Below are 13,099 nucleotides of genomic sequence, written 5' to 3'. Positions count from 1 at the left end.
AGCCCCGCTTCTCCCGCCCTTTCCACCAGCTTCCCGCAGCCCCTGCTGGGAAAAGTCGAGAAAACTGAGCAGCTCTGCAGAAAAGGATTTAGCTGTAGGGAGAAATGAAAGCCATCCAGACTTTGAGTAAATACATTTTATATGGAACGAGATAATAAAATAGCGTGCATTTTATTTAAAACCAACCAAGCGCTGATAAAAATACGTATCACTGCAGCTGTGATTCCACATCAAACCTTGACAGTAAGAACCGGGCACTGAATTCATTCTTCACATGATGTGCTGGGCCTGGCAGAGGATGCCCACCTCCACCAGAGCCCCAGAGGAAGAATGAGACCCCTGGTGGAGAGGGCTCGGGTGACAGGCACCCAGCTCTGTCTTGGAGCTTGGGAGGGGAAGGGGCCATGTGTGCAGCTCTGGTTTGTCTGCCCTGCACTCCCCCTGGGCCACTGGGGCCAGCGGTTCCTTAGTGGCAGTGAGTGGAGGGAGACGGGTGGAGAACTGTCTCGAGCGGCGCAGACCAGAGGCGTCCTCCTCCCTCCTTCAGTGTCTCTGAAATCCCCACAGGGGATCTGATGGCCACTGCAGGGTCCTACTTGCAGCCATAAGCCGATGAAGCAGTCACCTTTTGCTGTGGCTGAAGGGGAATCAAGGTTCCGAGAGGGACAACTTCTCTTCTTGACACAAAACAGCCACAGTGCACTTTCCTACATACAGTACAGCAGCGGGCAAGCAGAGGGCCCTGCTGGCTCGGATTAAGGCACTTAATGAAACTCAATGTATATCCTCATTCCCAGCCCCCGTGGGGAACTCCACCCCCCCCCCCACAAGCCCTTCCCCTCAGGTCCATATGCCTTGCCTCTTCCCCAGGGCTAGGCAATGAAGAGCACAGGAACATGCCTTGAGGGGCAGTGGTTTGGGCAGAGTGCTGGGCTAGAAGAAGACAAACAGGAAGGAAGCTGGGGACTTGGCAGAGGAGGAGATCCAGAAGGACAGGAGAGCAAGAGCATCAGGGGGAAGGCAAGGCGGCAGCAGAGGGGAGCCGGCTGAGTCACGGGAGGACCCATGGCAGTGATGTCCACTGAGAGCAGATGCACAAGCCACAGGGGGGGGGCCCTTCCAAGCTGGCCTCACTGAGGCAGGCAGGGAGCAGAGAAAGGGTTAAGACAACCAATCCCAGACAACCTCACAAGACAGGGCCCCTGCGGACCAGCATGGGGCATGGTCTTCTTCTTTCTCAGCTAAAGGGTCTGGGGCAGGGTTGAAGGCTCTGACAGTTCAGAGACAGGGCAAGAAAGGGGCGGGGGGCCGGAAGGAGTGCTAGGGGATCCAGAAGCAGTGCAGCTCTTTGGTATGACGAAGGTGTCCTCGTCCGGCGGCCTCCTCACTCCTCCTCCACACTCCGGGGCCCCTTGGCCGCCCGCCTCTGCCGCCAGCGCAGCTCTTCCACCTGCCGCTCCAGCCCCCGAACCTTGGCCTCCAGCTGGGCCCCAGAGGCCCGGGTGCCAGTGAGCCGGCTCAGCAAGGCGTAGAGGGTCAGCAGGGCCAGAAGGAGCAAGGCCCGGGTGGAGGGGTCGGGCACAGACCTCACCAGGGCCACAAAGCCGGCAAGGAAGAGGACAAGCTTCAGGCCCCACAGGATCCGCCCCAGCAAGGCCAACACCAAGCCAAGGAGCAGGGACAGAAGCCAATAGACGACTAGGGCCCCTGCTCCCCACAGCAGGAACGTCTGGACCTGGCTGGGGCTGAGCTTCAGGCCCTGCGTGAGGTGGTCTCCTGGAAAAGGGAGAGTCACAGAATCAGCCAACCTGGGGTGGTCAGGGCCCAGGGGGCCAGGGCCAAAAACGGGGGAGGGGCTAAACCCCCTTTCCCACAGGGCCACCAAGATAGGAGCGTGAATCTCAGCGCCTGCTGGCTGGGGGTAGATTACTTCTCTTGGTTGAACCAGTTCCTCTGCAAAAGTGGGAGTGATTCTCTGGGTTGCGGGTAACAGTTAAATGAGACACTGTGGCTTAGCACCGCGCTCTGCCTCACATGAAGCAAATGCCTGGTAGGTGCTGGCAGTCATTAGCCCGTTCTTAGGCTTGCCTCTGGGGAAACCTGGCAGGAAGGTCAAGCAGCTAGGGAAAAGTCTGGGCCCTGAAAAGATAAAGTCCCACCAGCAGGAAGTGACAGGCTAAGCTCCTGGAGCCCTGAACAGTTCTCTGGCGCTCACCATCCAGTCCCAAGGCATTCAGCAGCTGCGCAGTGATCCCGGACAGTGCGAAGAAGGCCACTGAGATGGCCGAGGAGATGGCCCACATCACCTGAGACAAGGTCTGTGGAAAGAGCAGGGCAGGAGAGGAGTCTGCAATCAGTCACGCTCCTTCTCCTTCAGGCCTCTCGACCGCACTGTGTCAAGGCCTAGAAGAACATGTCCCACCTCGCTCTCAGCCAGGGCTTTGTCCACCAAGCCTGGACAGCAGGCCATGTGTCCTTCCTGAACTGGAACTTGGGACCTCAGGACATCTGGGCCCTCATTCAACTGATCTACCAGAATACTCTGGTGATGGCAGTGGGTTAATGTGCGTGGGGAAATCATCAAATCTCTCCAGTGGTCGCCCTGTGAAGCTGGGGTCCTCCCGGGGAGTCATGAAGTTGTGTGAAGCAACATATGCGAAGGGCTAGGACTTTTCAATGAAAAAAGCTCAGGTACCAGCTCTCTCAGATGCTGGGTTTTATAAACGATCATTTCAACTGTTTAGAACGTCCTATGGGAAGTATGCGATGCCATACCTGGGATGCCCTAAGAGAGAAGAGACAGCCCTGCCTTAAGCCCCAGAGTCAGACCTACTTCTACCTCTACAGGGGAAGGAACGGATTCAGGTCTTGATATTTTGCCAAGTTAAGACTTCAGGTCAGATTTAGACCAAAGTCAGACTCTATCGTCATCCAGCAACATGGATTTATAAAGACTGGCTCATTTCCCAGGCTTTCTGACAAGAAAGGGCAGGAAGAAGGGAAAGGACTAAAGGCTCCAGGGCAGGAATCAAACAAGGCGACTGCAAAAAGCAGGTACTGGCTGGCTTCATTTTGTGGAATGAAGGGACTCTCTGCACCAGGGATTGTGACACACAGAGGATGTGGAGCCAAGATGGGGTGACCATGAACGTCTCCTCCTTTCTGCTCTTCAATGTGTGTGCTCACAGCAGGGACCACCATCCTTACCTCGGAAACCAGGTGCATGGTCTCTGGCCCAAGCCAGGCATCCAGTGTTCCCCGCATAGAGCGGCCCATCTGGCTCAAGAGATCGACTGGGGCCTCCTTCTTCTGCTGGCCTGGGGGCACAAAGTCTGCATGGGACTGGGATGATGCTGAGTGGAGGAGGACGAGGGCCACTAGGACCATCAGGATGACTTTGAACACATGCTTGCCCCACGGTGAACTGCTGCCTGGGCCTGCCATGGCTGGGTCTGCCAGGAAAGAAGCACAGGGTGAGCAGGAAGCCAAAATTGGCACAGACAGTGGCTATCCCAGCCATGACCTGCCCCAACACCCTCCCCGACCCCCCTGTTAGCCGAGAAAGGCAGAAGTAGGCCTTTCAACTTCAGCTGGACACAACCATCTGATTCACGGGTTCCTCCTTCACATTCTTTTACCACCTGCACATTAATTAACCAGCAAGTACTCTTCAGTGCCTTCGGGTGGGTGAGAAGATCTAGGATTATTCCAGTTCTAAAAATCCAAAGGCCCATCTCTGGGTCTTAGGTGCTATGAGTATAAAAGAAAGCATAAGACTATAAAGCTTTGTCCCAGAGAGGTTATAATCTACTTAAGATAAAGCTGATATATATTAAAAAAAAAAAAACAGCTTAAAAAATAGCACACAAATATGATTACTGCTGTGTACTGATGTAAAGGGAAGCGCTCAGGGACGTGCTCAAGCAAGAACCCACAGCATATATGCCATCTGCTCTGCAGGACCATCGTGCGAGGTAGGTATTTAGCCTCCTCACCCTCCCGGTGACAATGAGAAGAAACTGAGACTTAGGAGTTAGGCATCTGCCCAAGGTCACTGGGCTAAGCAGAGATGAGAGGATTTGAACCCCGGCCTCTGCTTCCAAACTGCGCACCCACTGGGGGTGAAGGGAACACAGGGGATCTCAACTGGGACTGCTCAGCGGAGTCACCTGGGAGCTTCCAAACTACCGATGCTTCTTGTCCCGAGCCCAGAGGTCCTGGTGTCACTGGGTGTGACTTGGGCTTAGACCTGCCAAAGCTCCCCAGGGGATTCCACAGCACCAAGCTGAGATGCGCCGACAGGGAATGGTCTCAACTCCCCAGCCTCCAAGGCAGGCAAAGGGTTAAAGTGCAACCTTTAGGGAGAGATTTTTTTTTTTTTTTAAGATTTTATTTATTTATTTGACAGAGAGAGATCACAAGTAGGCAGAGAGGCAGGCAGAGAGAGAGGAAGGGAAGCAGGCTCCCTGCTGAGCAGAGAGTCGGATGTGGGGCTCGACCCCAGGACTCCGGGATCATGACCTGAGAAGGCAGAGGCTTTAACCCACGGAGCCACCCAGGTGCCCCTAGGGAGAGATATTAATAAAAAGTGAACCACGTGCCACCGATTTCACACAAGCACCGCCGCAACAGGGAGGCACTGTCACTTTCCTCCATTTGACTGAAGAAACCGAGGTGGGAGAAGCAGTAAGTGGGGAAGTCAGGATTCGAACCCAGGTGCACCTGATAGCAGCGCCCTTGCACATGCCACCCAGCTGTGTCATCTCCAAAGTCAGTCTCTAAAGTGATTTAGAAAGTCACACAATAGATTATTCACGAGCTACAATCAACTTGGCATCTGCCAGTCATCTCCGTGAATTATTGGTGACAATTCACTTAACCGCTTTGTGCTCTGTGCTCGCCCAACGGGATGCTACAGGCAAGTTAAGGCCCCAGCAAGTACCGATTCATTGAAGCAGGTATGGATTAGCCAAAAAGAATGTTCACCAAGTCTATCTTCCCTTTGCCACTGTGCTTGAGAAATGTCAAACAGCACCAGCAAATCCCCTGTTCTTTCAGGCTGGGCAATGAACCTGTAGCTCCAGGGAGTCTCCATGATTCAAACGCGACAATCAGAGGCTAAACCATGCCCCTGACACAGGGGCAGCTAGGAATCTAGAATGTTTGCAGTTACCAGAAATAGCCAGAAATGAGAGGCACTGGGACGGAGGAGAGGGAAGATGTGCCCATTCTTACTTAGTGGGAAGGAGAGTCCGAGAAAGAGTTATAAAAATATCACATCGGAGCATTTTCTGGCCCAGAAACAGCTGCCCTAAGTTCCTCTTGGGGTCTGTGGAATCAAGCAAGTCTGCAAAACACGCATTCATGGGCAGCAACCTCAGGCTGGGAAGCCTTTTATTCTACTCTTTGGCATAAATCAAGAACCAGATGGTTCCTGCCTGCCAGTGGTCAGACAGGAGGAAAGCACAGGTCAGTTCCTGAGCTATCTGGGTCATAACCACCCTGGGAACTTAAAGAGCAGGGTTGCTATCTTGGGTTGGGTCCTATATCCAAGGACCTCCACCAGGACGGATCAGATGTCGTCTCCTCTGTTCTAGAAGGTCAGGGTGATGCGAGCTGCTCCCCCCAAGGCAGCCTCCGGCACTCTGTGCTAGCCTCAACTTTCAGGCAACCATCTGCCCCAGTCAACAGGAGCTAGGGGACCTTGGAATAAACCCTCCCCACGAGGCCATCATTGCCTTGCCAGCTGATCTTTTGAAATGCACCAGAAACCAAATCTAGCAGGATTCTAGAGCATGCCCTTTGCAGATAAGGGTGCAGATCACTGGCTGGTCCATTTCTTCCAGTTGTTTTATTTAACAGGCTTCCTTCTCATTTCCTCTAGGTCATTTCTAGGCAGCAAGAATCAGACTGACTGTCATTACACCTCCTCACTGCAGCCCAATCAAATACTTTCAATAAAGAGAAGCCACGGCAGTCAAGATCTGACTCCGTCTCGAGCTCTAAGGCGAAGTAGGTAGGTCTTAAACATCATCTCCTGCAATGCCTGCCCTCAAATGGTAGGCATTCAACAACAACAAAATGTACATGTGTGATTGTGTGTATTCACATTTATATATGCAAGCGGCCATCTGCCCCAGTTGAGTGTGTCTGTATCTTGTTAAGCATATGTTTGTGTATGAGTGTAGTGCTTTATAATTTAAAAGGGGCTTGTCTGTTCTTGTCATTGAACTCTTATGACAACCTGATAAGTTTCTGTGATTCCACATTTTACTCAGAAAACCATGGCTTACAGAGGTCAAGTGACTTGTTCAAGCTCACACAACAGAACTGGGCCTTGCCTGCAGAACCCAGGATCTAAATCTTGCCTCTTGGCTTGTTCCACATCCCTCTGCTGCCTCAGACAGACACAGTCCCTGCCCTCAAGGCACTGAAAGTTCCACCAAATACCAATGAGCTCAGAGTGAGAGGACATCCGGATTCCTAATGGGAATGAGGACGGAAAATGATGAGGACGGTAAATATTGAGGGAGACCTGCCCCTTCTGTCCAGGTATCTATAAGATGGCTCAGGCAGGGCCAGGAGAACCTGGCTCAGCTAGAAAACTGCTTCACTTAACTACGGTAGTGAGGAGGCATATATGTTCAGCTGTGGTTTGCCAAGAGGGCAGGGTGGGGCAGCCCACACACCCCCTGCCAAGGCTCTTTCCTCTGGTTAGCTTCCTTTCACACCATGAATCACTACATGGCAGGAGGGGCAGCTAATTCAGTGCCCTCTGGTGGCCCTGATTTTCCCCATCATTGCCCAGAGCTGCCCAGGTGGGGCAGGACTTCTGGGCTCTGGTTGCTCGTGGAGCCTATTCAAACATGGATGTCTGTCTCCCGAGGGGCCACCTTAGACTCTCCCAAAGATAGGGCTAAGGATTTTGTTTGTAGAGCCCCTGGAAGATTTCTGATGCATAACTAGACAGCTGCCGCAAGCGACCAGCAGCGCAGGAAGTCTATTCTAGGCAAAGCCTCCAAAGTGTGGCAGCAGACAAAGGAACTGAGACTTGCATCCCAGACTCAGTTCTGCCACAAACTAGAAGACACTGCCTTATGCCTATTACTTAATCTGAGTTTCAATCTCCTCAATGCAAAATGGGGTTAAGCAGGGTTAAGAACTACTGCGGATTTCTGCAAAGCTTTGTAGACCTTAAGGGTCAACAGAAATGTTGCAGCACACAGACTGCCAATACACCACTCATTACTTTGTAGCATAATCTAGCAGTTTATAGGCCAGCCTCCCCCCAGGAGACTTTGAGCGCCTCCGGTTAGACTTGTCAACTTTTTTTTGGAATCCTCAGTGCCTAGCACAGAACAATGACTAATAGATGCTTGTGAAATGAATATTAGAAGCCCGCCAAGAAGCTGCGAGAGTGGCAAGGGAGAGGTGGGAAGAGAAGGCTTATTTTAAAGTTGATCCAAATAGGCAGCGGCCACCGGAGAAGCACAGCTGCGTTGAAAGGAAGCTCCTTGATGGGGCGAAGCTGCCACTGAGGAAAATGAAGTCAGCATCCCAGCAGGTGGGGGCAGCCCCCGCTAAGCCCCTAACAGCTGCTGCCCAGCAACTGTTCATGGGGGCAGGGCGGCGGGCAAAGGGGCAGCTTCCTCCCCAGGGCCCAGCCTCCCACAGACAGGGTGTCAGTAGCATGTGCTATTTCGAACAGCAAGTCCCCTGCCAAGCCCTGCTGGGTGGTGTCGCTGGCAAGGGACGCGGCGCGGCCCATGGGCTCGGGGTACCCCCAAGGGGCTAGGGGTACCCCGAGGGGCTCAAAGCATGGCGGTGGGAAGTTGGGCCGGGGGAAGCTGGGCCATGGGGTGGGATCGAGGGGCTCAGCGCTAGCCTCCTACCCCAGCCTGGCAGCAGCCCCGCCTCAGCCGGACCTCTGAGCAGAGAGCGCCGAACCCTCTTCACCCCGGATACGCGTCCCTCCCTGTTACCTAGTAACGACGCTCCCTGTTGCATAGCAACCAGGATCCGGGTCCCCAGTTTGTTTCCCCCGCCGGGCGCCGTCGGACCCCTCCCCACGTGTGTTCGCCAGGCCTCGAGGCCGCGCCTTGTTCCCACCTGCAGCGGTTGCCGCCTGCCCGTCCCACGTTCTGCCCCTAAGCCCCGGTCTCCACTGGCACTCACCCGGCTCCGGCCACTACTGCCCTTCACGTGCGACTTCGCTAAAACGCGCCACCAAACCCGCGCCTCAACTCCCGGGCGTTGGTTTACCGTCTGCGCACGCGCAAAGCGGGATGAGCCCGGGACCAACCGGTCCCCCTCCCAGCCCAAACCCTGTGCCTTGGGCGCATGCGCCCTACCCTCTTGCTCACGATTCCCACCCCACCCCCAAGCATTCCCACCGAAAAAGAGTGAGATCGGAAGTTTCTGGCAGGAACGGGGGAAGAAGTGACTATAACTGGGGTGTGAAGTAAATAAAGTGGATCTTCGAAATTCGGAGTCGAAGCCTATCCATCTCTTCGATACCTCAGCATCCCGGGCAATGTAGTTTCGGGCTAATCAGTGCCTCGTGGGGCATTGTGGGAGATGTAGTTCTAATTTAGAGGTACCTGGTCTCTTGAGGAACTTTCCCGCTAAAAAGACACAAAGGAAAAAGGTGTTAGAGGAGCCGTAAGAAGTACTGGAGCTGGGAAGTTGCATCTGCCCCTCTGAGAGCAGTTACACACCCAAACCCTGCAGATGGCTCCCAAATGTTCATTCAATTTTAGAGAAGGAAAAGAAGTAACAGCCAGACCCCATTTCTACGAAAAAAAGGCAAGATCGTGAGGGCGAACAAACAGGAGTTTGGGATGAGATGATCCTTTGCCTACTTTGTCATTCTAGGCACTTTGCTTCATCCCTCTTGACCTCAGCTTTTCAGCTTTCCTACACAGTCCTAAAAGTACCACTTCATTTCACAGTAGGGTGTGGAGAGTCCATCAGTAATGAGAGTGAATATTAAAAAAAAAAAAAAAAAATTCCAAGTCACTATCTGAATACCTCTCTCACATTGGCTGTCTTAGGGAAGCTCCCCCTTAGATGCTAAAACAATTCTCGAAGCTCAGCACCCAAAACAGAACTCTTTTCCCCATCCTTCCTGGATCAGCCTTCTAACTGTGCCTTCTTCTCAGACTACACAACTCACCAGCAACCAGCCCATCACCTCCTCCAGTTGTTTCTTCAGATGTTTCTCAGCTTTACCCATCTTCCTGCCTGAGCTAAGGTTCTCTTTCCTGGGCCTCACCTTCCAGCTTTCCTAACAGTTACAAATTTACATTTGTTTGTGAAATGTTTTTGATTTGTAGGACTACCAAACTCGTCACAGACTCTTGTGCAAGAAATGTAACTCCTCACCCTCACCCCCATCCCCACTATTTCAAATCACTTTGTTTTCAACTCTTTTTCATCTGAGTAGTAGAAACAATTCTCAAACAGTTTGGGGTTCTTCCCACCTTGGTTTTCAGAGTGTACACCATGTTTGGAAAAAATGGGGCCGAAGTGCCAAGAATCCTGTCAGTTAAACTGCACTGTCTTGCCTACTCTTCAGACACTTGTCCACACAGGTTGCCACTAAATCTACCAGAGAAATGGAGCTTTTTCTGGGTTACTGGCCAACATGTCCCCTAAGTTCCCTAAGTTCTGAGTAGCAGCAGCCTTGGCCGAGGGAGCAAGGCATAGAGCTCCTCCCTTGGGGTGTTACCTATGGCTATCCATATATCCCTTTTTTACTATGTCTTCCTTCCCTGCCTAGGGGATCTTTAGCTCCCTTGTGGGAGTTTGAGCCTGGAAGAGTGAGGAGGACTCTGAGATCAAGTTCTTATCTGTAATATTTACTCCAAAATTTATTTCCCTATATCTTTTCTATCCCTGAGGGGCTGGCTTTTGAAATTCACAAGGCTTGAAAGGACTCCCTGTTTTCTCCCTTCTTCAGTCACAGCCCTAAACTCCCCAGTATCGGGACACCTCTGCTTTCACTCACAGTGGTATCCCTAATGCCCACGATAGTGCCTGACTGGCACACAGTGGGTACTCAACAAGGATTTGTCCAACAAATGAATTCCTGGCTCTCTTCCTCCACTCTGGACTCCTCCAAGCCATCCAGGGTCTTCTGGAGGAATCTTTGGGAAGTGTAGCTAACACTCCACAGTTCAGCTCCTGTTCTGCTACCAGCCAGATCAAGTCTAACTAGCCTCTGGTTCAAGGCCCTGACTAAATGGATCCATTTTATTTCCTATCACTTCCAAATATTCAAGACACTTGGTGTCGGACAGCCTGTCATTCAACCAACAGCAGCTATGAAGTTCCCGCTGTGTGTCAGGTGCTGCGTTAGACTCTGAGGGAAACAGTGACCAGAACAACAATGGTTCCTGGTATCACAGAGTTTACAGTCTGATGGAGAGCACAGAGATCAGACGCCTGTAAGCAATTAAATCATCAAATGATTATAGCGTCCAGAACGCCTTGAAGGAGAATTACAGGGTGCTGTGGGGGTGTCAACTTCAGTCGGGGGTCAAGGAAAAGGCCCCAGGGGAAGTGCCATTTAAGATGAGATGGAAGTTCACTTTGGAGGGAATAGGTGGGGAAGAGAGAGGAGGAAGGTGTGCCAGGCACAAGTAGTGGTACTGAAGGACCCCAGGTCAGAACTATAGTATAGCCTATAAGTTTTAACATTCTTTATATAACCAGCTTATGCTAACTAAGAAACTGTGGCCAGCTGACCATAGATAAGGGAGTCAGCAAGCAACATAACAGGATAACGAATAGCAAAAATCTGTGTTTAACCCAGCTGTTTCTGGCTTCTGTATAATAATGCTTCTAATGCTTTGCTAAAAAATGAAAAATTGCTTAAACCCTCGCTCGCTGTGTAATCAAATAAAGTTATACCCTTCCCCTGTTAAGAATTTCCCCTACTACTAAATAAAATTGATAAGGGTTGCCTCCCGTACCAAGGCCGGAGACGTACAGTTCAGCACGTACGCTAGCTGGAGACGTGCGGTTCAGCATGTATACAGATAAAGGTTAGAAACGTTCAATTCAACACGTACCCTCTACTGTACACTACCTGAATGGTGACTGGCCAGAATGTATGGTGGGTTTTAAAGGATTGGCTACCTATGTGTAGGCCTTACTGTAATGCTTTGAAATTACTGGCTAGAAAAGTGAGGGCTCTGATGTAATGGACTGTAAAATCCTATATTAAGGGACTCCCGAAACAGATCGGGGCTCTCAGACACTGACCCATCCCTCGTGGATTTCATGGTCAAGTGTCCCTGGGAGTCTGAGCATGCCTGAATAAAATCCTCTTGCTTATTGCATCCAGTGGTCTGTGAGTGTGTCCTTGGGTGCGGGTCCTCTAGGGTCTTTCAGTACCAGCCAGAGGGGCTAATTTGAGGACTTGAAAAGCCAGTGTGGCTGGAGGCAAGATGAAGTGTGGTCAGTAGGAGCTAGATGATGCAGGACTGGGGGGCAAGTTTTCTCTGCCAGAAACACTCTCCCTCATTCAGTTCTTGGCAAAAATATCACCTCCTCAGAGATGACCTCCCTGAATACCCTGTTTAAAGCAGCCCATCTCTCCCATCCACACCACCTCCTGTCCATCTTTCTCTGATTTGTTTCATTCTTAGTACTTACCTCTCTCTGGAATTTTTTTCTGATGTGTTGACTGTCTTTGCTACTTCATCCCCCCCCCCCCAAAGAAAAAAGAATGTAAGCTCCAAGAAAGCAGAAACCTTGTTCACCATTTGTATCTCCAGTTATCAGAGCAGAGTCTGGCACTTAGGAGGCACCCAATTAATATTTGTTGGATGAATTTGGAAAGCCTGGGGAGTAGCAGGAATAGATTTTTCATGGGAAGAGGATCACTGGCTGTTCTGTAAAAAGTGGATTGGAAGGCTAGGCTGGAAGCAAGACCAATGAGGATGTTAATTTACTGCTGCAGGGGAGACATAATAGTTTGTACAGTCTTGCTTGGATTCAGGGATAGTAATAAACACAAATATGTATATCGTACTTACTATGTGCCAGGCAATGTCAAAGCTCTTTTTATTTATTTTATTTATTTTTAAGTAGGCTAGAAGCGGGGCTTGAACTCACAACCCTGAGATAAAGACTTGAGCTGAGATCAAGAGAAGGACGCTTAACTGACTGAGCCACCCCAGCGCCCCCCAAAGCACTTTTTAAATATTAACTCCTCACAACAACCCTATGAGCTAATTTAACCTTTGGTATTATTCCCCCTATTTTACAGATGAAGAAATAAAGGCCGGGAAGTTCATACAGTTTACTAGCTGGGTGGGCTGGGATTAGAGTACAGGCGATCTGGCTTCAGACTTCAGACTGCTCTTGGCTCTTACGCCATGCTGCCCTTCATACCTGCAACTTGTTCTCTTCTCTCCAAGCTTTTCCTCAAGCTCTTCCTCTTCTTGGGATCCTTGTTCTTCCCTTCTATCTAAGTATTGCCTACCTGCAAAAATCCAGCTCATTCACCCCTCTTCAGCCAAGACGACGTCACTGATTACACTTGGATCCCTTCTAGCCCACACCACGTGTTCCGTCCATGATTCCTTAGAACCTCTTACAGACAGCCACTTAGAACCCGACAGATCTGAGCTGGAAGGGACCTGGCAGTCATGCGGGAAAGGGGCACAGAAGGTGATGACTTGCCCACGATCCCAGCGCAAATTGGTAGTAGAGGCAGGGCCAGAACAGTTTTCCCCTCAGGGCTGGTTTCTCTACCCCTCTGCACCTGTGCTTTCTTTTCCGGCCACCTAGCCGCGTGTTTCAAAGGGTGGCCGGAGATACACCTGCCTCAGAATCACGTGGGGCACGCACTAAAAATGCAGACTAAGGCAGATCCCAGGAAGATGCATTTTAAAAAGTGTGTTAGGAAATTCACTTACACTCCAAAGTATGTGCGAGATAACGTCCCCATGGACCAGCACAGCACAGGTCTCCCCAAAGTGTTGTTCAACGTAGTGGCTTTAAATTCCCACTGCATCGTGGGAAATGTAGTTTAGAACCTCCTCTGCCCCCGCCCCCGGGAGCGCTTTACGGAAGGCGCCGAGTAGGT

The 13,099-nt window shown here is 51.2% G+C and overlaps 1 protein-coding gene across 3 annotated transcripts; it reads right to left on the bottom strand.

The window, feature by feature from the left end:
• Positions 1-121: 121 nt before the first annotated feature.
• Positions 122-13,021, bottom strand: TMEM109 (transmembrane protein 109). Of its 3 annotated transcripts, none has more exons than XM_013044607.2 (4): positions 12,930-13,021; positions 3,208-3,452; positions 2,216-2,318; positions 122-1,776 (listed from the first exon to the last, which is right to left on the bottom strand). In XM_013044607.2, the coding sequence occupies exons 2-4, from the start codon at positions 3,442-3,444 to the stop codon at positions 1,385-1,387; spliced, it is 732 nt and encodes a 243-aa protein (XP_012900061.1). In that variant the 5' UTR covers positions 3,445-3,452; positions 12,930-13,021; the 3' UTR covers positions 122-1,384. The 3 variants fall into 3 exon arrangements, with proteins under 3 accessions (XP_012900061.1, XP_004770442.1, XP_044919072.1); XM_004770385.3 differs by lacking the exon at positions 12,930-13,021 and adding an exon at positions 8,176-8,330; XM_045063137.1 differs by lacking the exon at positions 12,930-13,021 and adding an exon at positions 7,893-8,022.
• Positions 13,022-13,099: the final 78 nt, after the last annotated feature.

This window comes from Mustela putorius, unplaced genomic scaffold (genome assembly GCF_011764305.1).
Source record: "Mustela putorius furo isolate JIRA1106 unplaced genomic scaffold, ASM1176430v1.1 tig00000127_pilon_pilon_pilon, whole genome shotgun sequence".
NCBI classification, from domain to species: domain Eukaryota; kingdom Metazoa; phylum Chordata; class Mammalia; order Carnivora; family Mustelidae; genus Mustela; species Mustela putorius.
Note: the sequence above shows the minus strand (reverse complement) of the source record. Positions and strands in the feature narration are given on the sequence as shown.